General features: G+C 52.2%; 1 protein-coding gene and 1 pseudogene across 1 annotated transcript; both read right to left on the bottom strand.

The window, feature by feature from the left end:
* Positions 1-9972: 9972 nt before the first annotated feature.
* Positions 9973-11248, bottom strand: GSX1 (GS homeobox 1). Its single transcript, XM_027065313.2, has 2 exons — positions 10837-11248; positions 9973-10352 (listed from the first exon to the last, which is right to left on the bottom strand). The coding sequence occupies exons 1-2, from the start codon at positions 11246-11248 to the stop codon at positions 9973-9975; spliced, it is 792 nt and encodes a 263-aa protein (XP_026921114.1).
* A 6446-nt stretch (positions 11249-17694) lies between these two features.
* Positions 17695-19965, bottom strand: LOC128313494 (60S ribosomal protein L32-like; annotated as a pseudogene).
* Positions 19966-22888: the final 2923 nt, after the last annotated feature.

Below are 22888 nucleotides of genomic sequence, written 5' to 3'. Positions count from 1 at the left end.
AAGGTCAATATATGCCTGGCAATTAGTAAGCATTCAGTAAGCGCTAAATTATCCACTAAGTGTTGGCTGCTATTTTTTGAACCTTTTTTTTTAATGTTTCTTCACCTTTGAGAGAGAGGGGGAGAGCGCGCACAAGCTGGGGAGGGGCAGAGATAGAGGGAGACACAGAATCCAAAGCAGGCTTCAGGCTCTGAGCTGAAGCACAGAGCCCGATGGGGGGCTCGAACTCATGAACCTCGAGATCATGACTTGAGTTGAAGTCAGAGGCTTAACTGAATGAGCCACCCGGACGCCCCAGCTGCTATTATTTTTAATATCCTACAACAGCCCTTCTCAAATGTTTTGGTCTTGGAACCCCTTAGCAATCTTAAAAAGCATCAAGGACTCCAAAGAACTTTGGTTTGCATGGGATGATATATCCCATGTAAGTTATATTAAGATATAATAAGATTTACAGTATTGAAATTAAAACAGAACACTTGAAAATATTTATTAATGGATTTTCAACAATAAACCCATTCCTAAATGCTTATAATAACACACACTCCTAAAATGTTTTATGTACCAGTTATGTGACAATAAATATAATTTTCAAAACAACATATTTAGTTGCAAGAAAGACATTGTTTGTATTTTGGCAAATCTCTTTAATGTCTGGCTCCATAGGAGACAGATGAATTCTCACACGTCCTTCTGCACTCAGCCTTTTGTGAGATGCTGTTTTCCTTGCCATATATCAGGAAAATCAGCCTCAGACAAATACGCAGCTAAAAATGGAGGGGTATCAGAGATTTCACCCGTATGTGGAATTTAAGAAACAAAGTAGATGAACATATGGGAGGGGGGAAAAAAGAAAAGAGAGGGAGAGAAATAAGCCATAAGAGAGTCTTTAAGATAGAGAACAAACTGAGGGGTGATGGAAGGAGGTAGTGGGGGGATGGGCTAGATAGGTGATGGGCATTAAGGAGGGTGCTTGTTATGATGAGCCCTGACTGTTGTATGTAAGTGATGCATCACTGAATTCTGCTCCTGAAACCTATATTGCACTGTATGTTAACTAACTGGAATTAAATACAAATTTGGAAAAAAAATGGAGGGGTATTTTAATAACCCTTTCATTTAATTACGGAAGGTTTTCTTGATAGTGTACCAAAACATGAAAAGGGGGTAGTTTCTTGAATGTTCGTTACAATGTGGAATCTGAAATTATATCGATAAAATTTGCGTGCGCTGTTACATGGCAATCTGCTGGTCTGCCATATACTTTGGGGAGGGGCAGAGATAAAGGGAGACACAGAATCCAAAGCAGGACCTTTACCTGTGCTTGATTTTGTAGCCCCATAACGTCGATCGTCTGGAAAATGTTGGTTCGCTGAGTTAATGCTTCATGCGTATGCGGACACGTTTCATTATTTAATACTAAACAGTTCGTCTACGTTAATGCCATCATCTCATGAGAAAAATCCAAGGATCGAGAAGATGTTAAGTTTGCAGTGGGGTCCGTATATTCCAACATTCCAATTTTTGCTTAAAATCTCGAATTTTATCACCAGCAGCGTATATTGTCCGTTTTTTTCCCCTTAAGGTATCAGGCTTACTTCGTTTTCAAGAAAATGTCTACCAAACACCCAAGTCTGAATAATTAGTTTGCCCATTAGTTCTTCTTCCGCGTAAAACGGTTTCTCATGAAAAAAACCCCAGCTAGTTCAGCTTTCTACTCAACCAGTCACCTGATGGGTCTTTTCGTCACGACCACCGTTTTTCGTACGTTCATTTGCAGCAGGTAGAAACTTACCATTTCATCTCAGAGAATCTTAAAAGGGCGTATCTTCAAAGTTGAAAGGCCTGTCTTCGAAGTTGAGCATTCATCAAATGGTCATTACAACCACTTTATCATGAACGTTCTCAGGTGCAGCTAGATATATATATATGTATCTTTTGACCCTGGGTGCAGAGGGGTCAAGAATACAGGGGCCGCTGCCTTGATTTGTCTCGGGCACAGGCAGTTTTCCCTACCATCACTATGGTACCACCAACGCAGATATTACGCAGTGAATGGAGATCCCAGTATTCTTAGAAGAGTAGCTTTGGCTTCTCGGACCCCCCCCCCCCCCCCCCCCCGCGAGAGTCTCAGAGAAGCCCAGGGATGATGCATGGCTCACGCTTGGTGAACCACACAGCACGATAACATGGGGTAGACATTGGTATTCCGGGTGGACATCGAGTTTTGTCCGTCCCACCTCCGTTCTTTCCTTGCGAGACCCAACTCATTTGCCATGTTCAGCTGGGGCCTCCGATCACAGTATCCGCCCGAGTGCGACCCCGGCCTGTGGTCACAGGACTGGCACGTGAGCCGGGCAGGATGGATCTGTGGCGAAAATGCTTATCACCTCGGACGACCGGTGTCGCACTCTAGGGCTGCCACGACATGCCACTTGCCGTCACTGTAGGACTTTGGGCAAGAGAGGGATACTCTTTTGTCGGGACCGTTTAGCTGGAATGAGGGAAGCCTGGAGCTGACCGTTGCCATCTCTCCTTTTTGCCTACCCCCTACCCCCTCGCTCCCACCCTGCAAGGAGAAAGCCTGTCCACAGCATGAAAGAATAAAGCCCGCACAGAGAGAGGAGCGAAGTCGAAGGATAGGGAGAAAGGGCGAGAGATCTCACCACCTCACTATGTCCCTGGAGCTCCTGAGGACGGTGCTGCTCGGCCCTTAATTGGTTCTGTGAGCCAATAGGTACCTTTTGGCTTAAAGTGGTTTGAATTCAGTGTCTGACCCTATCAGTAAAGAGCCGGTAGACTCTTTAGGGAAGATTCCTTTAGGGAAGGAAAGAGCTCTATCAGTAAAGAGCCGTGATTAGCAGAGTTAGCAGGCGCCAGGAAGCCATTCTTAACTACACGAAGAGTCTTCGGGGTGAAGGAGAATTTCAGAGAATGTCTTCTCCCTGGTGGGTCAGAGCAAAGTATCACAGACTGTGCAGGTCTGTGAATGGATGTACACATTGAATGGGCGGACAACCGCCTCAAGGAGGCACGGCCAAGGGCGCCTGGGTGGCTCAGTCGGTTGAGCGTCCGACTTCAGCCAGGTCACGATCTCGCGGTCCGTGAGTTCGAGCCCCCCGTCGGGCTCTGTGCTGACGGCTCGGAGCCTGGAGCCTGCTTCAGATTCTGGGTCTCCCTCTCTCTCTGCCCCTCCCCTGCTCGTGCTGTCTCTCTCTGTCTCTCAAAAATAAATAAACGTTAAAAAAAAAAAATCAAAGGGGCATGGCCAGACAGGAAGGACAGAGATCTCGTATCCTGAGTCTCCACGTAGGCCTGAGCATGGCTTCCCTGCAGGTGTGGGAGATGGGAAGGAACACCATTCCTGCTGTCCCCAGGAAGCCCCGTGCTGCTCCAGGAAGAGGCAGCTCATGCTCCGGTTGTGACTCATGCTGTGGCAACTGGATGACAAATTCCGAAACCATCCACCCGAGCCTAAACGCTCCCGTGTGGCGAAAGGGCAGGTGCATGGGCCACAGCAGTGGTCACAAAGAGCAGTGGTCCAGGGAATCCTATTTAAGTCGTACCAGCCACCTGGTCAGAACTGATACTCGGTTTCAGGGACAGACAGTCGTCTTTGTCCCAGGTCTGTTCACAATCCCATGCAGGTTTTGAATGGCTCATATATAGCACAGATTACTGCATCACTCCAAGTTCTTGGTTGCAGACCACCGAAATGAATTCCAGCTACTGAAGCAGACCGGGTACTGAATGGAAGGTCACCTGGTAGTTCCCAGAATCAATGCAAAGTATCAGGGAAATGGCTGGAAATCGGGCAGGAAGGAAGAGAAGGTATAGCCAGTGTCTCGCCCTGGACTATCCCTCCTACCATTGTCATAGGTCATCTGCCATCACTCAGAGGCTCTTAACTTTATGGCCATAGGAAATAATCTCCGACATGCCTCTCTGTGTCACTTTTCCTTAGAGTCAGACTTCTAGGGGAAGCGCTGGGCCCAAGTCCTGTGCACAGGCCTGATCTGCTGGGGAAGGAGGAGAGAAGGAAATATCTAGTCCCCACTGGATCCCCACCCCCCACTCCCCCCCTGGGGAGAACTCCCACAACGTGCAGAGGTCTACCTCGGTGGATGCCTGCTTTCTTCCAGAGCTAACTTTAATTTATATTTGACAAAATAAAACCGAGATGATTATCAGAAAGAGGGGGGATGCTAGTCATAAAAAGGAAAAAAAAAAAAAACCCAGTGATGCCAGTTATAACTCTTGACTTTAGAGAAGGAAAAAACGAATGATTCAGGAGGATCATGATTTGTCCAAAGTTATAGAATTTGGGGCCTGACAGAGTCTGGACCTCAAGTTCTTGACTGCGAGTCTAGGGCTCTTTCCTCTCCAATCTTCTATTCTTGCGTGAGCATGGAAGGATCCAGAGAGCTCTCATCCGGGTCAGAGTTTGTATTGGTGTATTAAGGCTGCCAGGCAAAACACCACAGACCGGGTGGCTGAACCCACAGAAATTTATTTTCTCTCAGTTAGGAGGGCCGAAGGTCCCAGAGCAATGTGCTGGCAGGCTTAGTGTCTCCTGAGACCTCTCTCCTTGGCCTGCAGGTGGCTGCATTCTCCCTCTGTCTTCACATGGTCGTCCCTCGTGTGTGCATGTGTCTGGAGTCTCTCTTCTCTTCCAGATGGGAGCCATATTAGATTAGGGCTCACCCATATGACCTCATTTAATTACCTCTTCAAAGGCCTATTTCCAAATGCAGTTACATTATGAGACACTAGGTGTTTGGGCCTCCTCATGTAAATTTGGAGGCAGGGAGACTCCGATTCATCCATAACAGGGCTCCTCTAGAAATTCATAACATCACGGAACCAAGGAGACAGGCATCTACTTCTGTCTGGCACCTTTCGGTGCAAATGAGCCAATGACGGAGGTAGCCTCTGTCTCCCAAGGTCCCCACAGCCTGAAGCTCCATGGGACCAGCCAGGGAAGCTCCTCACTGCATGACTGCCCGAGGGAGCCCTACGTGTTCAAATTCTACCCAGGCCGATCAGTTGTCCCCTGAATGTGGTGGGACAGGACAGGACCTTCCTTACCCACTACGGCCTGAAATGGATGACAAGTCAATGGCTCCCTAGTGCACCTCAGAGGGCACGTCCTCCCTTGAGCTGGGAAGTCCCGCTCACACAATTGATTTCTAGTTTTAGACTTTCAGGCGTTGACAAAACAGATAAGGAGTATGCTTCAGGAAGAACCATTATGGTGGTGATGAGTGTGTGTGTGTGTGTGTGTGTGTGTGTGTGTGCGTGTGTGCACGTGCCTATGCTTCTGCACGCATGTGACGGGGGGGGGGGGTGCCAACTTAGGCTCCTGAAAAATTTCCCCCAAGAGGTTGTAGGCACCCATGGACATGACTGAAGAGGGATCCTAGTTTTCTACAGGTCACGAGACAAATGGATAGAATATTCTTGCAAAGACTTCAGTGGCTCTGTAAACTCTACTCAGCCAGCAAGCCTGTGACTGATTCACCCTTTCAATCCACATGCCCAATGCTGTGTAGACTAGCTGACATGCTCCTACTATGCAGCCATTTTTGGTGTCTCCCCAAGTGTCCCCCCTCCCACACGTTTTGTCTTTCCCCTTCCTCCTCTCACACCACATCTCGGTGCACAGTCCAATGTCCTGGATATGGAAGGTACATCTATTCAAAAAAGGATAATTGAAGGAAAGGTAGAATGGTGTGCTCAGAGCTAGGTTATCAAATCCTGGACCCCATGGACTGGAAAGGAAATCTATGGGAAAAAAATCAGCAGAAAATACATGGGTCTAAATCAGTGATTCTCAACCTTAAGTGGTTTTTGCCTCCAGAGGACAGTTGATAATATCTGGAGACATCTTTAGCTGTCACACTGGTGTGGGTTGGGGAGTGCCACTGGCATCTGGTGGGTGGAGGCCAGGGATGCTGCTAAACATCTTGCAATGCACAGACAGGCCCCCATAAGGAAGGATTCTTTGGCCCAAAACGTCAATAGCGGAGAGGTCGAGGAACTGATCTCAATGAAGGTGGAAAGAGGTCTCCCATTTGGACTTCAGTGACTCCCAGCACCTGGGCAGTGCTCACAGAGGGGAGCTGTTACTGATTCTCTGAATGACTGACTTCGGGAGTCCTGGAAATGTTTGCCCCTGTGTGCTCTCTCCAGCCTTGGCGATAGATTCAGGTCCGAGCCTGTCTGTGAGTGGTCACTTCTTGCGTTCAGTAAATTATTCAGCACCAACTATGCCTTAGGCACAGCTATAGGCATGACAAGTAACAACAACAACTACAACAACATTAGTTAACATTTATTGAAACTTGGCAGACATTGTGCTTAGCATTTTCTGTGAATTCTATCCTTTAATATTGCACAACAACCCTGCGAAGGAACTATTACCGTGATCCCCATTTACAGAAGAAGAGATTGAGGTTTAGGAAGGACCGGTGGCTTGCCCAAGGTTACCCAGCTTGTAAGGAAACGGTGGAGACGCATTGCGAAGTCATGCCCTTGGATTCTAGGGTCCACACTCCTAGCCATTAAACTGCTCAGAGGAAAGAAAGCGGCTGTCCCCGAAATAGGTAGGATCCGGCGGGGTCTGCATGTGGATCAGCCACACTAGGTGGAAATTGCCAGGAAATTTCATCCTAACCCAGGCTGGTTTGAATTTCGTAATTTGACTTGCAAGCCCCAACTTCCAGCGCAAAACACTGTGCGCCCAAAGACTGGGTTCTGTGTCCCTAGATGAGAAGTTCCGGTTTCTGGTAGCCCCGGGAGGTCGGTCGGCGCGCGCCTCGTCCTCTTCCCAAACCACGGGTGGCCTGGGTCCCGATCGAGGCAGGGTGAAGAGCGTTTGCACCGAAGCGTGTTGGCGCTCACCAGCCCGTCGCGGCTCCTGCAGGCGGCGGCTGGCCGCCGCGAGCTCTTGCGCGCCGCCTCCGAGCTCCCCAGCGCTGCGCTCCTGCCCCCGCCTTGGTAACCCCGCTGCGGCGACGGCGGCAAGGACGCGGCGTCTTCTCCCAACGCTCTTCCGGACAGCGCACCAGAAAAAGCGCAAAGGCTGCTCTCTTCTGGCAGCAGGACAGAGGGATAAAGCCTCGGATAGGCAAAGCTGAGAGGAAGCAAGGCACGCTCCTTGGAGAACCGGACCCGCCCGGACCCGGCCGGCGGCGCTGGCTCTGCAGCTTTTGTGAGCAGCTGGGAACAAGAGGCACGTTCGCCTCCGGTGACAAAACTGAAGCACTTGGGATAGGGAGTTCGCCTGAGGTTGGGGGGCCGGTGGCCAGCCTCTTCACATTCCTCCAAGTTCCATTTCCATCTTCCTCTAGAGCCAGCGCCCCATCCTCAACCCAGGGCCCGTCTCCCCTTTCTGATCTCGAGGTCTGTCACTGAAAACTGGAGACTGCCTGTCCTGGGGCACCGGGCCACCCCCCTCCTGGAACCCAGGGAAGGAGCTGGTTCAAAGCCAGCCCTTCACATTCACCGTGGACCTGTTTCCTAAAGGCCATTGCTCCCCCTGGGTGCCCCAAACCACAGTCAAAGGCAGAACCGGAGGGTTGCTGGTAGCTAAAGGATGTGAAACTTCACTCACCCACGGGTTCTTGGAGGAGCGTGTCAGCCAAACAACTCAGAAAACGTCAGGATCATCGATAATAAAACATTAGTTGGGATCCAATTCGTGTATGCTTCAAAGTATGGTGGCTTCCTTTACATATTGGTACAATGCCCCCTCCTGGGAGGCGGACAACTGGTCCCCGGTGTGAGACTGGAGCTCAGCCTGAGGAAGACGGAGGGGGAACCAGGGAGCAAGCAGAGAATCAGACCGACTCTCATCTGTCTCCGGCACAACCCAGGCGTCTTGATCCGGGAAGAACCAGGAATGCCCTATCGTGGGAAGCCAGATGGCACACGCCTTTATTCTAGGAGAGCCGGAGAGAGAGCCTGTCCTCAGCTTGACTGAAGGAAAAGACCAAAGGTTTTAGACATGAACCCCGCCTGTGCCCAACAACCGCAACTGAAGCCTCTTTCTCATGTAAAAGGCGAGTGTTTGCTTTGCCTACACATTGGAAGTCCCGCGCTCCCCCGGGTGTGCGTATAGGTGTCTGTGTGTGTGTGTGGGGGGGGGGGTGGTTGGCAGGGAGCCGTCTGGCAGGAAAAGAAGTGGCCCGGTTTTCCAGGAGGCAGAATAGGAGCCTTCTGAGGGTCGTGAGAACCCAGATCCTCTGTCTCCCATGTCCCATTGCCGGAGCAGCAGAAATACTCCACTCTGGGGCTGTGCCCTCTCTGCCTGGACAGAAACCCCAGCGCGTCCTTCTCATCCACGTAACGCACGAAGACCCTGCATGTGTCCCCAAGGAGGGTTGGGGTGTTGACTCTAAGTCGTAGTGAGCTGTGGGGGGTGTAACAAGAACAGGCGAGGACATAGGTGCTGGACCCTAGCCGGGACTTGGACCCTCTGCGTCCTCGGAATCTCAGACGCACAGTCTGATAGAATTTGCCTCAAAGCAAAGCAAGGGGGCTGTTCTGAGAGAAAGCCTCACCAGCCTGGTGGGCATTTGTTCCTAACAAATACGGTAGATAAAAAGCAATTGATAAACATTATCAGTCAGGGCGCAGCGAAGGAAGGACGGAGTTCTCCCGCTCTCGAGAGAGCGTTGGTTGCTGCCCTCGTGCGTGGATGGTGGTGGGGACCACCAGAGAGCGCTGCTGGGGGGCCAGATCCAGGGCAGGAAGGGAGCCCTGGGGGGGGGGAGGGTCCGGACTAGAGGCACAGCGGGGGTGGGGGGAGTGCTTTCCTTCCTTCCTTCAGACATGGAGCCAGTGCACTTTGGCCAGAGCCCGACCAGAGACTAGGGAGTGTACGGACCAGGGGACCCAGAAGGCAGAGTCCTCGCCGGCTTAGGGTGCAGAGAGGGACTGGTGGACCAGCGAGGACAGGACCCCGGACCCGTCATCCCATCCCCGCCCTGACCCAGCTGGAAGTCTCAACCCAGGTGGGTGCCTGTCCAGTCCAGAGCGAGGCCTGGGGTCCAGAGCCACGCGGAGTTCTAAGAAAAAAGAAAAAGTTTATTTAAAATTTTGTACATAAATAAATAAATAAATATCTTCTGGTATTACAGAGACCGTACAATGACAAGCTAGACCAGGGCGGGGCAGGCATCTGGGGTCTGGGGAAGAGGGGGGGGTCTCCAGAGGCCCAGAGCCCCGGGGCCTATTTAGGGGAATGCAGAGCATCTCCAAAAAAATGTGAGTGGGCTTCCCCGACCCCGAGGCCCCGGGGGGAGATTTCCCTCGTGGGAGGGGAGCTGCAGTGCCAGCGACGCTTGACTAAGGGGCAAACGGGCCCACTGACCATGGAGCAGGCCCCACGAGGACCGGGGGTGGGGGTGGGGACGGCAAGGAAAGGAAAACCAGTGACAACAAGAGTTCATAAGTGGGGGGGGGGGGGTCGTGGATAAACTACCGCAGTGAACAAGTGGGTATGGAGAGAAAGAAGCAAAAGGGGCGGGGTGGGGGAGGCCAGCGGTTGTCGAGGAGTGAGAGGTCCAGCTGGCCCCAGGGTGGAGGGGAGTAGAGGAAGCCAGAAAGCCTGAGCCAGTCCAGAGAGGTCGCGCGGGGAGGCGCCAGCGGCCAGCAAGGCGCAGGGCCGGCCGGCATGCCCGCGGGGCCCGCTGTGCTGCAGGGCTGAGAAAGACTCCCGCGCTGGCAGGATTCACAGCTTGGCGTTCGCTTGGCAGGGCCGCCGGCCCTGGGGTGGGGATACCAGCGTCAGGTCTCTGCCAGGCTCTTGTCGCTGCCCAGGATCACCCCCCCGCCCCCGCAAACCCTTGCCAAACCCGTGCGTGGCCGCGGCTTGGCAGCGGGTGCCTGGGAACCGGTACTTCGTCCCAGGGCCAGTCTTTGAGACTCGGGGAGGGCCTGGGCTGGGCGACCTGGGCAGGCGTGCGCCTAGGGAGTGACCGTGAGATCCCGGTCGTCTTTCCCCGAAGAGGACGGAGACATGGGCAATTCGTCGTCATCCTCGGAGCACTTGGCTGAGGACAGCGACGCGCATTTGCAGCTTTGCGGCGCCCCGGGGCCGGCACCCGCGCTCCCGCCGCCTCCGCGGTGGTTGCTGCCTTTGCCCTCCTTCTTGTGCTTCACCCGGCGGTTCTGGAACCATATCTTCACCTGCTTCTCGGACAGATTCAGGTAGGTCGCGATCTCAATGCGGCGTAGGCGGGACAGGTACATGTTGGAGGCGAACTCGCGCTCCAGCTCTAGCAGCTGCGTGCTGGTGAACGCGGTGCGCATCCTCTTGCTGCTGGGCAGCTGGTTGGAGCTGCTGTCTGAAGGGGGTGGGGTGCAGAGAGGGAAGCGATCAGACTCCTGCGTTGAGGGCCCGATCCTCCGGTAGGCGCCCAGTAGAATCCCGGGACTTCGGTCTCTCACCCACCTCTTGGCCCCAAACGAGATGCACAGCAGCGTTACCGCGGGCGCCTCCTTGCTGAGCGGCGGGACCCTGGTACTCCCAGAGTCACACAGCCTCGGCACTACTTTATGGGGCGCCCTGAACCTTAGCCCCCGCTCCCTCCTGCGCGCCCCCTCCGAGACCCGGACCTTCTGCCCTCACCCTCCCTCCTGGGTCTTGTCCCAACCCTCCAGAGGCACACGACCCTGATTGCACACTCCCACCCCCACCCCCACCCCCCGGGTCCCAGCGTGACTCTCCTCGTCTCCAGAACGCCCAGGGACCCTCCTCTCCTATCCCTGGCTCGCCAACTGTCATCGGGTCCCCTATGCCCTGTCCCCGTGCGCAGCGTTCCGGCTTACCCACGGAGATGCAGTGGAACTGCCTGGGGTCGGGAAGTGGATAGGAGGTCTGGTAGAGCGCGGCGGCGGCGGCGGCGGCGGCGGGGCCGTGAGCGACCCCGGGCGACACGGCCGAGTGCTGGCGGCCTAGGGGCGCGTGGCAGTACTGCGAGCCGAAGGGCGGGAAGGACGCCTTGAGCAGAGGCAGCGCGGGCGGCCCCGGGGGCCCGTGCAGCTGCGAGGCGGTGACGCAAAGCGGGCACACGCACAGCAGCCCAGCTTTGCGCGCGTGGCAGGCGCCGGGCGAGAGGCCGTGCAGGGCGTGCGGCGGGGGCACGGCGTAGGGAAAGAGCGGCGGCGGGCTGCCCTCCGGGGCTTTCTTCTCGCCCGCCTCGCGCAGCACCAGCGAGTCCACCAGGAAGGAGCGCGGCATGGCCCCGGTGCGCGGTCGCCCCACCGCCAGCCGGCTCGCTGCGCCCCGCGGACTCCGCGGCTCCCCGCGCCCTTCCCCGGGCAGCGGCCGCGCGCTGTTGCCGGGTCGCGGGAGGCTGGAGGCGCCGCCGAGGCCGAGGCTGAAGCCGCCGCCGCCGCCGCCGCCCGAGGAGCTCGGGGTGCTGGCCAGCACTAGTGGTGCTGAAAGGCGCCGGCGGCGCCGCTTAAATAGGACTATTGCCATGTGATGGGCTACGCCAGGAGCGGCCGGGGCCTCTCAATAGGGTTTTTGTGCCTTTTCTCTTGGCATTCACTCTGCACGCTTCCTCATTATTTCACTTGTTAACTAAATGAACTGCATAATGTACTCTATTCTTGTCAACCCCACCCACGCCGTAACAGGCGCCCTCGCCCCCTCCTCTCCCTTTTGCGGGTTTATTTTCTCATTCTCCCGCGATTTAATATTCTTTTCTTTCTCTTTATTCCTTACTCCCCTTTGGCTTTGCACTGGCGATCGGCAGGTTTATCTTCTTGATTTTGTACCCCCACTGCCTCACTTCCACAGATTCCCATGGGCGCACACCCCATCTCCCTGCGCATTCCGTCTCCATCCCCTTCCTTCTCTCATCTACCCCTGCTCCCCAAGATCATGCTCCCTCCACTCAGTTTGCTCAGTTCCGCGTGGTGCACCCCGCGGGTGTCCCTACAGCCGGTGTCTGATTTCCACCTGTGGAATCCCTTCCCCTCTCCCTGAGGGGGAGGACCCGGGGCTCTGGCAGCCGAGAGGCGCTGCTGGAGAGAGAGAGAGGAAAAAAAGGGGGCTCGGTGTTCCTTATCCAGCGCTAGTCCCAAGGCTGTCTTTCTGTTTTAAGTTTCTCCAAGTCTTAACTCTGATGCTGCCCTTAACGCCCAGTCTTTGTTCGGTAGACGTTGGTCAGCCACTCTCTTCCTTTGGACGGCAGCGCTGTGGATGTCAAGTGGAGGATAGCCTCTGAGAGTCTGGGACAGGGACAGGGAACGGGGAATGGAAGCCTACACTGCGAAGATCGAGATCTCGCACCCCAGCAGAAGAGGCGAGTGGAGATGCTCTGCTGGGCGTAGATCTTTCCGGCGCTCTCTCCACTCGCCCACACTCCCATAGACTCGCGGGTGCGCTCGGAAATCAGTGCTTTCCTGAAGTTTGCCCCACAGGAGCGGGGCGAAGGGCAGTTGTACTCCCAGCTTCTGCTGCTTCTGCCCAAACCGACCGACCTCCCCTGTCCCCAGGACCTTCTCCTGCCGCGTCGCTCTCTTCTTTCTGGCCACACAATGGTTAAACAACTTCAAACGCCTGGCGCTGTGTACACAGCTTCAGCCTTTTAAATAGTCCCCGGACTCAAAGCTGCTTCGCCAAGGAACTTTTTCCATACAATGGGAAATTAGCATAAATATTTCGAATTTGCAGCCCCGGACTTTTCACCGAAGTCGGTTACTTTCGATTTTATTGGAACCAAATCGCCGCAGTCACCTGCTCAGGGCTCTGAATGGAATTGTGAGAAATAAAGGGGGAAGCTTTTCCGCGGCGGGGGTGGGGGGTGGGGGGGTGGTGGAAATCAGTGCTCGGGAGCAAGACTGCCCCAGATTGAAGCATTTACATGGTTTTTCATCATTGGTGACATCTTTACGATAACAATAGCAACAAATTATAACTGATTAAAAAGCAAAGGACTTTGTCTGTGCGAAAACAACCGATTCCATAACAAGGAGAGGGGCAATGGGGGAAAATAGCCTGGACGAAGCTTTTAGCACGTCTTTTAGCAGGAGGAGTAGGGCTGAAGGCTTCCTTGATTGTTTGGCATGGGGGGTGGACAGGAGACCAATGCTGACCCCAAGGCCAGGGTCTCCTCTCCAAGGCTCCCCGCCTAAGGGTGGTGCTTGCAAACTAGCCAGAGTGCATTAGTGCAGCCTAATGTCAGTCCTAATTGCTCTCTGGGTAATTTGTGCTAGCTTGGACCGCTGAGAGTGAGCCGAGAGCGGGGAACAGGGCCGGAGAGGCACCCCTCTCCCGGGCAGTGGCGGGTGGGAGAGGCGCGGGGTGCGGGCGGGGCTCTGCGGGGTGAAAGGGGCGGCCGCTGAACCCCGGAGCCTGGAGCCGCTAAAAGAGGGTGCAGAGGTCTCTTGGGAGCTGCAGCCCGCGCCCGGGGAGGAAGGGGTTAAGAGCCCCTGAATGCGAGCAAGGCCAAAGCTACTGGGAAAGAATATCTAGGGGGGAAAAATAACCAGTTTTTTTTTTTTCCCCTCCAGCCTCTGGACCTTATTGAATGTCATTGAAGAAAGTTTTGAATGCCAGATAAAGAGAGGCGAATTAAAGTGTGTGACAGCGGAGGATAAGCAAACACAAAGAGAACTCTGTCACACTTTGGGGCAAAATCCGTGGGCTTTTTACCAAGTCTCTTCGCTATGATTGAATTAAGTAATAGGAAAACATTTTCTTTCAGTTTAGAGCCATTAGACAAAAACTTCAAAGCGAATAACACTTTTTAATGTGCGGCCCACAATGGATCGGGTTTTGTGCTGAAATGTTTAAATGGTTTGTTGTGCAACTCGGCGCGGGAGAGACCCGGGCCCAAGCAAAATAGCGTCCCCGAGAGTGTTTTCGGGAGGCCTGGAAAGAACGCACACTTAATCCGCCATCGCTAAACCCGGCGGGCTGCGGCCGGAAAGGGGGCTCCAGCTCGACAGTCCGGGGCCGCGGGGCGCGCCCCAGGAGTTGGGCGATTTCAGGAAAGTGCGGTGCCCACGGAGGAGGAGGCCGGGCAGGAGCCGGGGCGCGCGGGCCGCGGGGACTCCGGTGCCGCCCGGCGAGGGGCGCGAGCTCGCCCGGGGGGCCAGTGCCTCTCAGCCCCGCGGCCTAGCGCGGCCGCCTGGTTTCCGGCCGCTGCCCTCGCACCCCGGGGGACCGCTCCCCGGGGGACACTCTGGCTGCCGAGCTGCTTTCCAGTTCGACGCGCCTTCCGGGGCTGGCTTCAGCTGGGTTTGAACTTTACTCACCCGAGCGAACGAACCGACGCCTCCTTGGGCGGGGCGGGGTGGGAGGAGGCGGTGGGATTAGCCTGACAGCCCGAGAGAGAGAGAGAGAGAGAGAGAGAGAGAGAGAGAGAGAGAGAGACAGAGAGAGACAGGCGGGCCCCGGGGAGCCCCTCGGCCTGGAGGGCCCTGCTCTGCCCCCAGAGCCGGTTTTCAAGTGTCCATCACGGACAGTTCAACATGGAATGATTTCTGTGGTCCCGCTCTTTTCTTCTCTTTCACACCGCCTCCTTTCCTGTTGGTGGAGAGAGCTGGCCATTTTTCTCCTGGAAATGCATCTCTGAGATATTCGCAGCAGACACATCCCCGCAAAAACTGCAGAAATGGGGGGGGGGGGTTGAGGGCTCCTTGCTGCTTTCCGTCTTCAAATGTCACTTTTCTTTAAAGGGAGGTCAGCGCCCCTACGAAAAAATACCACTTCTTCCTCCCCACGTTCCCCAGTCAGATTCCTTGTTTGATAAATGCCTTCCAGCTTTCTGTGTCTTCTACTCATGTGTTTTTCTGTCTCGGTCCCTCCTACCCCCACACCGAAATACCTGCCCCACTGGGGATCAGCATGTTTGTCTATCTTGTGCATTACTGTATCCTAACTCAGAGAAGTTTCTGGCACGTAGTAGGGGCTCAGTATATATTTGCTGGATAAATAAATGAATCCTGAGGTATGACTCAGGAGGTGGCATGGATAAGAGGGCTTTGTGGTTTACCTGCTTAATACACCGGGGCACTCAAGGGTATGCCGTGGAGCAACTTACTTGCAGGAACTGTCTGACTCTTCTGTGGCCATCAGGCCCTCCGCATGCCTGAGTCATCACGGGGGGGGGGGGGGGCGGGGGGCGGGGAGGGCCCAATATGTTCAAGTGAATGGCAGATCTGTAGGTACCCAGCCCCCCTCAGGAGTTTCTCACATTCCTTGTTCCTTCGGAGAGGCAAGATGGCCCCATTCAAGGCAGTTTGGGGTACTGCTCTGCAGGGGTTGGATGGACCTATTGGTAGGTCAAGGCTAGGGCCCATCATCTAGGTGTTTTCATCGTGTGCCGGAGATGGGGATAGTTCGAAAGAGAGGCAATGTGTTATAGGCTCTGGAATTATCAGCGACTATTTCTGCTTTTTCTGGGTTGGGGCAACGAAGGGGGAAATTCTCCTTGCAAAGAAAAGGATTGTTTCCCTGAGCAGGCCAGGAGTGACTCAGGCAACGCTCCCAGGAGAGAGCAGTCTGTTCACTGGGGCAAGGGGGCGGGACAGCGCCTGGTCCGCCAGGGCATAGTCAATGTACCCGGGAGCCAGGAGTGGAGGAGGGCGGAGAGGGACAAGTGCCTAGACATGCGTGTGAGAGGTACTGGAGGTTAAGGTGCAAAGGGCCCTGCTAACAGGTTTGGGCTTGCTCCTACTCAGAGATTTTTAAAAACCGTTTATCTGTTTTGAGAGAGAGAGAGAAAGACAGAGCACAAGTGGGGGAGGGGCAGAGAGAGAGGGAGACCTAGAATCTGAAGCAGGCTGCAGGCTCTGAGCTGTCAGCACAGAGCCCGACGCGGGGCTCGAGCCCGTGAACCGAGAGATCACGACCTGAGCCAGAGTTGGACGTTTAACCGACTGAGCCATCCAGGTGCCCCTATTCAGAGATTTGAAGCCAAGGAACTTAAGAAATATTCCTGGAAGGAGTAGGAAGTCTTATAGATGGGGCCAGAGAGGGGGCCAGAGCAGGATCCAACGGAGAGTTGGCTTGCAAATGACCAATTTACTGAATTATTGAATGAACAAAGGTAGGGAAACAGGCAAAGAGAAAATCAGTTCAAGTGATGGAGAATGACCACCTGAGAGCTGGAGAGGAGACAGGAAGATAAGAAAAGAGAAATCTTTGGGAGAATTTGAAGAGAATCTTTGGGAAAATTGGTGAGACCAATTAGGGGTATGTGTGTGTGTGTGTGTGCGCGCGCGCGTGTGTGTGTGTGTGTGTGTGTGTGTGTGTGTGTGTGTGTGTGCGTGCTGGAGGGGAAGGGCATGAAAGACAGAGGGCACCAAACACGTGGATGAATGCTTGGGTTGCTTGTTTGAGGGAATAAATGGCAGCGATACCAAATGCAGAGACAGGGACCTCAAGAGCAGGACCCACTTTTGCTTGGGGAGGTACAACATTACCTCCATGTTTGGGAAGTGTTGCATTTAATTTTGTTTTTCAAAGTAAACTCTGCCCTCAAGGTAGGGCTTGAACTTAGGACCCTGAGATCAAGAGTCCCACACTCTACCACCTGAACCAGCCAGGCAACCATGATGTGTTGCATTTTAATCCTTAGCCTCAGAGCATTCTGCTGGTGTCCCAGGATGAAGATGTGGTTCTAAAGTTGAGTAGAGAGATGAGGGATGGAAAGAGAGATTTGGAACTTATGTATGCAAACACGGTAGCTTTAGTCTTAGGATGGATGAGCTTGGGGCTGGGGAGTGTAAAGAAAAACCAGGATTATAGATGTATCCCTGGAAACAAACATTTTTGAAGAGGTAAGTGGAGGGGGGTGGTCCTTGCAAGTCAGAGAGGCGTTTTCTGTATCTATCTTGGATCATTAAATGATCTTTAAGATAGAAACTTCATCCTGGGAATAGTAGAGCAGAAAGATGGGAGGAGCCTGGGTCCCTGAAGGTCAAGGAGCTGCCTACGTATTTTACGTGAGTGAAAGATAAATATTTATCATTTTTATTATTTGAACTTTCCATTACATGCAGCTGTATCTAGTCATAACTAGTGTGGTATCTAGTCATAACTAGTGTGGTCTCCAACCCCTGATCCATCCAGATAATAAGAATCAAGTCAAATGAAGGAACCAATGGTAATCATGTCATAGCCTCTGGGACATCCTCCTGTTCTCTCCCATCTAGATTACAAACCTTTAAGGGCAGGGATAAATACTTATTTATACTGGTGTCACCAACATTTCTCATGGCTTTTGGCACTTTGGACATTGTATATGTTTCATACATTAACATTTTTTAAAAACATTTATTATTGAAAGACAGAGAGAGACAGAGCGTGAATGGGGGAGGGGCAGAGAGAGAGGGAGACACAGAATCCGAAGCAGGCTCCAGGCTCTGAGCCATCAGCCCAGAGCCCGACGCGGGGCTAGAACTCACAAACCGCGAGATCATGACCTGAGCCCAAGTCGGACGCTTAACCGACTGAGTCACCTAGGCGCCCCCGTTTAATACATTTTTTCATGTTGGCACTCATGGCGATAAGAATGATTTGTCCTTGCTTTGTACCTATTCACCGCATCCTAGGTGCATCTTGGTGAGCATCACAAGATTTCATGAGTTCTCAGCACTTTAGCTTTCTATAGTAAAAGTGGAATGATCACCCCTCCCTTATTAAAAATGATGTACCTGTAACCCGAATATTATGGCTTTCTGGTCAACGGGTGCAGGGGAAGGCAATTAATGTCAATAACCTAGACTTCTGTTTGAATCTTGCAGGACCTCTGGCCTCACTTTGGAGATGCCTCCCTTTCTATCTCGTTTTCTGGAAGTCCTTCATGGGCTCACATGCTTACAAGTGCCCCCAAGTGCCCACAGGCCAGTCTGTGAGCTGGCACCTACCTTGACACCCACCGTGTACTTGCCCTCCAGGGAGTTTTCTCCTCAGTCTGTGTGCTCAGCCTGGGACAGATCTCTGCTCCTTCCACATCTTGTCCCGGGGCCGCTGTTCATTCCTTAAGTATTGGTAAAGCACTTGGCACGCTGTCTGAGACAGAGCATGCCCTCAGTAAATGCGAGCTGTGTGTATTCTTTCCTGGGTGGCAGGATGCAGGAATGTGGGTGAGGCCTTCTTTTGGCATGGCTTGTCCAGCCCAAGTCGTTCACTGCACACCTGTTCCTTTTGTCTTTGACCCTGACATCACTGGAAGCAAAGATGATTTCTGCAGGGATGAGGGCGTTCTCTTACTCAGGGACCATGAAGATGAATGTGTGGAACATCTTAACTGAGGATGTCAATAGGAAGTGTTGATAGATCTAAAGAACAAAACACGGTGGGTTTGAAACAGAACCAGTCTCCTCTAAAGAGTTTTCCAGCTGATGAGCGAACCCCTGACCTTTAAGCCCGGCCTTTAGAATTAGTACCTGTTTCCGCCTTATGGATGACAGTGCCTCTCATGAGGCTGGTCTGAGTTGTCTGGCGAGGTGCCTATCAGGAAACTTGTTTTTGAGTCCTGCCAGTGTAAATGTTCTGTCTCGTCTTTCTTGCTCTGCAGTAGGAGCCTGCAGCTCAATGATCAGCCAGGTGGCAGCATAAAGCAATAAACCCGCGGACAGGGGAGACCTCGGTGGCCGCTCGGTCCTCTCAACACACGCTCCCCCTTCCCCATTGTTACCAGAGCAAACCTCAGACACATCCCAACTTCTTATTGGGCACATCTGCTCTCAACTTCTCGTTCTCTGAAAGCCTTTGGCTCACAAACGTCCCCCAAAGCAAAAACAAGCCGCTGGAAGAGAGAGCAGAGAACTTGTCTAAGGCTGAAATTCTGTGGTATGCCATAGAGAGCGGAGCAGATTGGTTTTAAGAGTCCTGTGGAGTCCTGTGGTCATCACTCTCATTTCCACGTCCACTCACATAGCCCCAGTTTTGTTCAGCCAAGTATTTGGGTTAGCGGTTTCACAGAGCCACAATGAGCAGGTGATTGATGATGGCCGCGTCCTCATTACATTGTGGATGATCGGAAGGGGCAAGAGGAAGAGCGGGGTTCTCAGAGAAGGCAGCTGTCAAGACACCTCAATTCTTGTGGGAGCTGCTTTGGGATTTTCTTAGTGATGCCCTTAACCCTGGCAGGAGGTTGAGTATTTCTCCCCCTGGTACTGAGAAGAGTAGAGGCATAGAGAAGCCAATGGATCACCATGTCTTGAGGTCATGTACGGTTCCAAAGATGATGTCCTCGCCATTTGGTTAGTTCTCCTCATCTTCGAAAGAACCCTGTTTTTTTTTTTTTTTTGTAGTTTTATGGTTTTATTAACACAAATACGACACGCACACAAGCTGTCTATTCACTTTCTTCGCTGTGCAGCTGGCATTAGGATTTGTGACGCTGATGGCTGGCTGGGCCGCTCTTTCCACACTGGCTTTGTGGTTCTTGGAGGAGACACCGTGAGAAATCTCTGCACAGTAAGATCTGTTGGGCATGGGCAGCACTTCAAGCTCCTCGACGCTGTGGACTAGGAACTTCCGGAAGCCCCTGGGCGACATGTGCTTTGTTTTCTTGTTGTTCCCCTAACCAACCAGGCTGGGCATCAGGATCTGGCCCTCGAATCTTCTGCGCACCCTATTGTCAGTATCTCTGGGCTTCTCCCAGTTGTGCTTTATTTTGACACTTCGGTGGGAATGGTGCCGGATGACCTTCTTGGTCCTCTTTTTAACGACCTTGGGCTTCACCAGAGGTCTGAGGGCCGCCATGATGCCGAGTCACAGATGGCCACCACCTCCGCAGGCAGCGCCGAGGAAGAGCAAGAACCCTGGTTCTCAATTCCCACAAAGAACATTGCATCTGTCACTAATTGCTTGAGTAATTGTACTTGTAACTGTACAGATCTCTGTGTCATTTTGGGGCACCGGGTGAATGTCTCCCGTATAGCAGGTCACGCAAAAAGGGAAGCAAATTAAACAGAATCCACGGGGGATTGTTTATTAGCGGATCTGCTCTGAGTAGACCCTGTGCTTCAGAGAGAAGTCCTATTTCCAGCTAACAATGTAGAATTAGTGAATAAACCGAATTCCTAAGAAAAGTCACTTTCTTTTACTTCTCCAGCTATGAAGTATAAGGCTAATCCCATGGAGCCGTTCATAACAAACCTTAGAGTTCCTGTTAGCTGGCTCTAGTCTAGGACGGCAGGAAGAGATCACTTCTGTCCTGTCTAGTTTGTATCCTAGATGCAAACACGTCCCTAAGCTTTTGCTACATATTAAAGATTAAAGCATAAATTGGGAACAACCTAGGAGCCTCTCCAGCTTACTATCTTGTCTTAGGACCTCAACCTAAAACATCGTTAAAGGGTCAGGTTCCGAGATTATCCATCTCAAATTTCCAGTGTCTTTTTCTTTATTTGGGTGGAGCTTTCTCTGGAGTTTCTTAATCTGTGTTGAGCTAGACTTACAGAATGCTATTCAGTTTAATCTAATCAATTGGCCGGAATTTAATGCTGTGTGCTAGGCACATGTAGTAACTTATTTAAGCCACACACACACACACACACACACACAGCCTCACAGTCATTAAAATGAATTATAAGTTAGGAATTTAAAATATGTATTTTACTGGTCAGATACCATAGTTGGTGACATTTTCTGGTTAGCGATCTACATGACTGGGAGTTCTTACACTTGAGGAACATGAGACAGGTACCATTATTCATTCTTTCTTTTTTTTTAATGTTTATTCATTTATTTTGAGAGAGAGAGAGAGCGAGCAGGGGAGGAGCAGAGAGAGAGAGGGAGAGAGAGAAGCCCAAGCAGGCTCTGAGCTGTCAGCGCAGGGCCTGAGGAAGGGCTCGATCCCACGAGTGAGATCACGACCTGAGCCAAAATCAAGAGTCAGACACTTCACTGACTGAGCCACCGAGGCATGCTGGTACTATTATTGTTTCTGATTGACAGATGTGGAAACTGAGGCCTAAGGAAGTAGGCAGAGGCTCAGCCAAAATCTTGGATGGTAGTGGGGGTTATTTCTAAGATGAAGGGAAGAGTGGGTAATAGGGGAAATCAGCAATTTCTGCCACACCTGTTCTAATCCACGGAACAAATATCCATTGAGTTCCTGCTCTGAGCAGGGTTACATAGTTGTTAGGAGCGGAGCCTCCGAAGACATTCTGGCTATGATTTGGGGCGAGTTGCTTGATTCTCTGAGCCCCAGTTGCCACTTCTGTGAACTAGGAGGCATAAAAGTGCCTGCTTCATAGAACTGCCGGGGCGTGGGGGACTGAAACGAACTAAAAGACCTCCAGATCGTGTGACACTGTGTCTGTCACATAGTAAGTCCTCAATAAATATTAGCTGCTATCGTATGCACGTATCACATGGGCAATTTTATGGGCATCTCAGAACCCAGCCACCTGTATTGCGTAGGAAGGGTGAATGCCTATGCCAGACCCTGAATAGAACTCTGGGATGGCACAGGGCAGCCCAGAGGGGTAGACATGTCACAAGGTGCTTCTGAGAGATGGCCTTCCAGAAGTTACTTCACAGGACTGGGATGAGTATTCTGGGTCACCATTGGGAGGGTTAGCTTGTTGGGAGTGAGCTCATCAGCTAGAACTCCCACTCCAGGAAGAACCCCTAGACCATGACTTAGGCTAAAGACATGGACTTTCCCTTCCCTTCCCTTCCCTTCCCTTCCCTTCCCTTCCCTTCCCTTCCCTTCCCTTCCCTTCCTTCCCTTCTTTTCCCTCCTCTCCCCTCCCCTCCCCTCCCCGTCCCCCTGTGAAGTGCTGAGACAGGTATGAAAGCAGCTTTGTGACTGGGGAACCTTCCACTGAGATCTGGCTTCTCCCTGATCCAGCCAAGGATGTGACCAGCCTGTGAGAGCATCTGAGAAACTCCTCTGCATCACAGAAAAATTAGAAGGAGATGTAAATTAACAAAACAAAACAAGAGCTCTAACTGGTGACCTTGGGGTTCCAGTAATGCGTATGTAGAGTTTTTTGTTTTTGTTTTTGTTCTTTTTTTTTTAGTATTTGTAATAGCTTTGAGACTCAAACCTACTACAAATATTTAGTATTTGTAATAGGTTTTTGAGACTCAAAAAGCTTGCTTTCTCCTTTGATAATATGTGTATTTTGGGAGGGAAAGAAGGAGAAACATAATGAAGTTTTTTCCCCTTCTTTCTTCTCTTTTTCCTGCTTTACTCCTACTTTCCTCAAACTCCTCCTTTTCCTTCCCCTAATTGTCATCACCACTGCCATCATCATAATCGTCACCATCTTCACCATTATCACAGGTTTAGTGGAAGGCACCAAAGCTTTGGAGAACACTGAGGTTTAGTCCAGACTTATATTAGCGCAGGAAGCAGAAACCACTCCAGCCGTGTGATACCGTAAGGGCAGAATTTAACACAGGTTAGGAAGTGGACTCTTGGTTAGGCCTTCCGTGAGTTCAAAAATGCCTAACTAGCCTGCCACAATTAACAACTCAGCCAGGACGCTGCCACAGGAACAGCTGAGCTCCAGTGTATGTCACAGTCATGGATGTGGTCTGGGGTTAGGGTGGTTTCTATCATTTCTTTTAAAGCTGGTGACCACTGGAAAGCGACCGTAGAAACCCCCCCCCCCCCAATTTTCCACAACCTTCCTTGCTAGGAGCAGCAGCTGGCAGCAGGAAGATGGGCTCGTGGAGAGACCATTTTCCACGGGTGTCTTGCATCTTCACACCTTGTAGATGTATTGTCTGCTTGGTTCTAGACTGTCTTTTCGAGGCTGCTCCCATAGAAAATAGCTTTGGAGATAGAACATCCCCCTCCAAAGCAATGGGCAGGCTCGCCTACTATCCGCTGGAAAAGATTTGGGTTTGGGGCACCTGGGTGGCTCAGTCAGTTAAGCATCTGACTCTTGG

This window comes from Acinonyx jubatus, chromosome A1 (genome assembly GCF_027475565.1).
Source record: "Acinonyx jubatus isolate Ajub_Pintada_27869175 chromosome A1, VMU_Ajub_asm_v1.0, whole genome shotgun sequence".
Lineage (NCBI taxonomy): Eukaryota > Metazoa > Chordata > Mammalia > Carnivora > Felidae > Acinonyx > Acinonyx jubatus.
The sequence above is the reverse complement of the archived record's forward strand: the minus strand, read 5'-3'. Positions and strand labels throughout refer to the sequence as shown.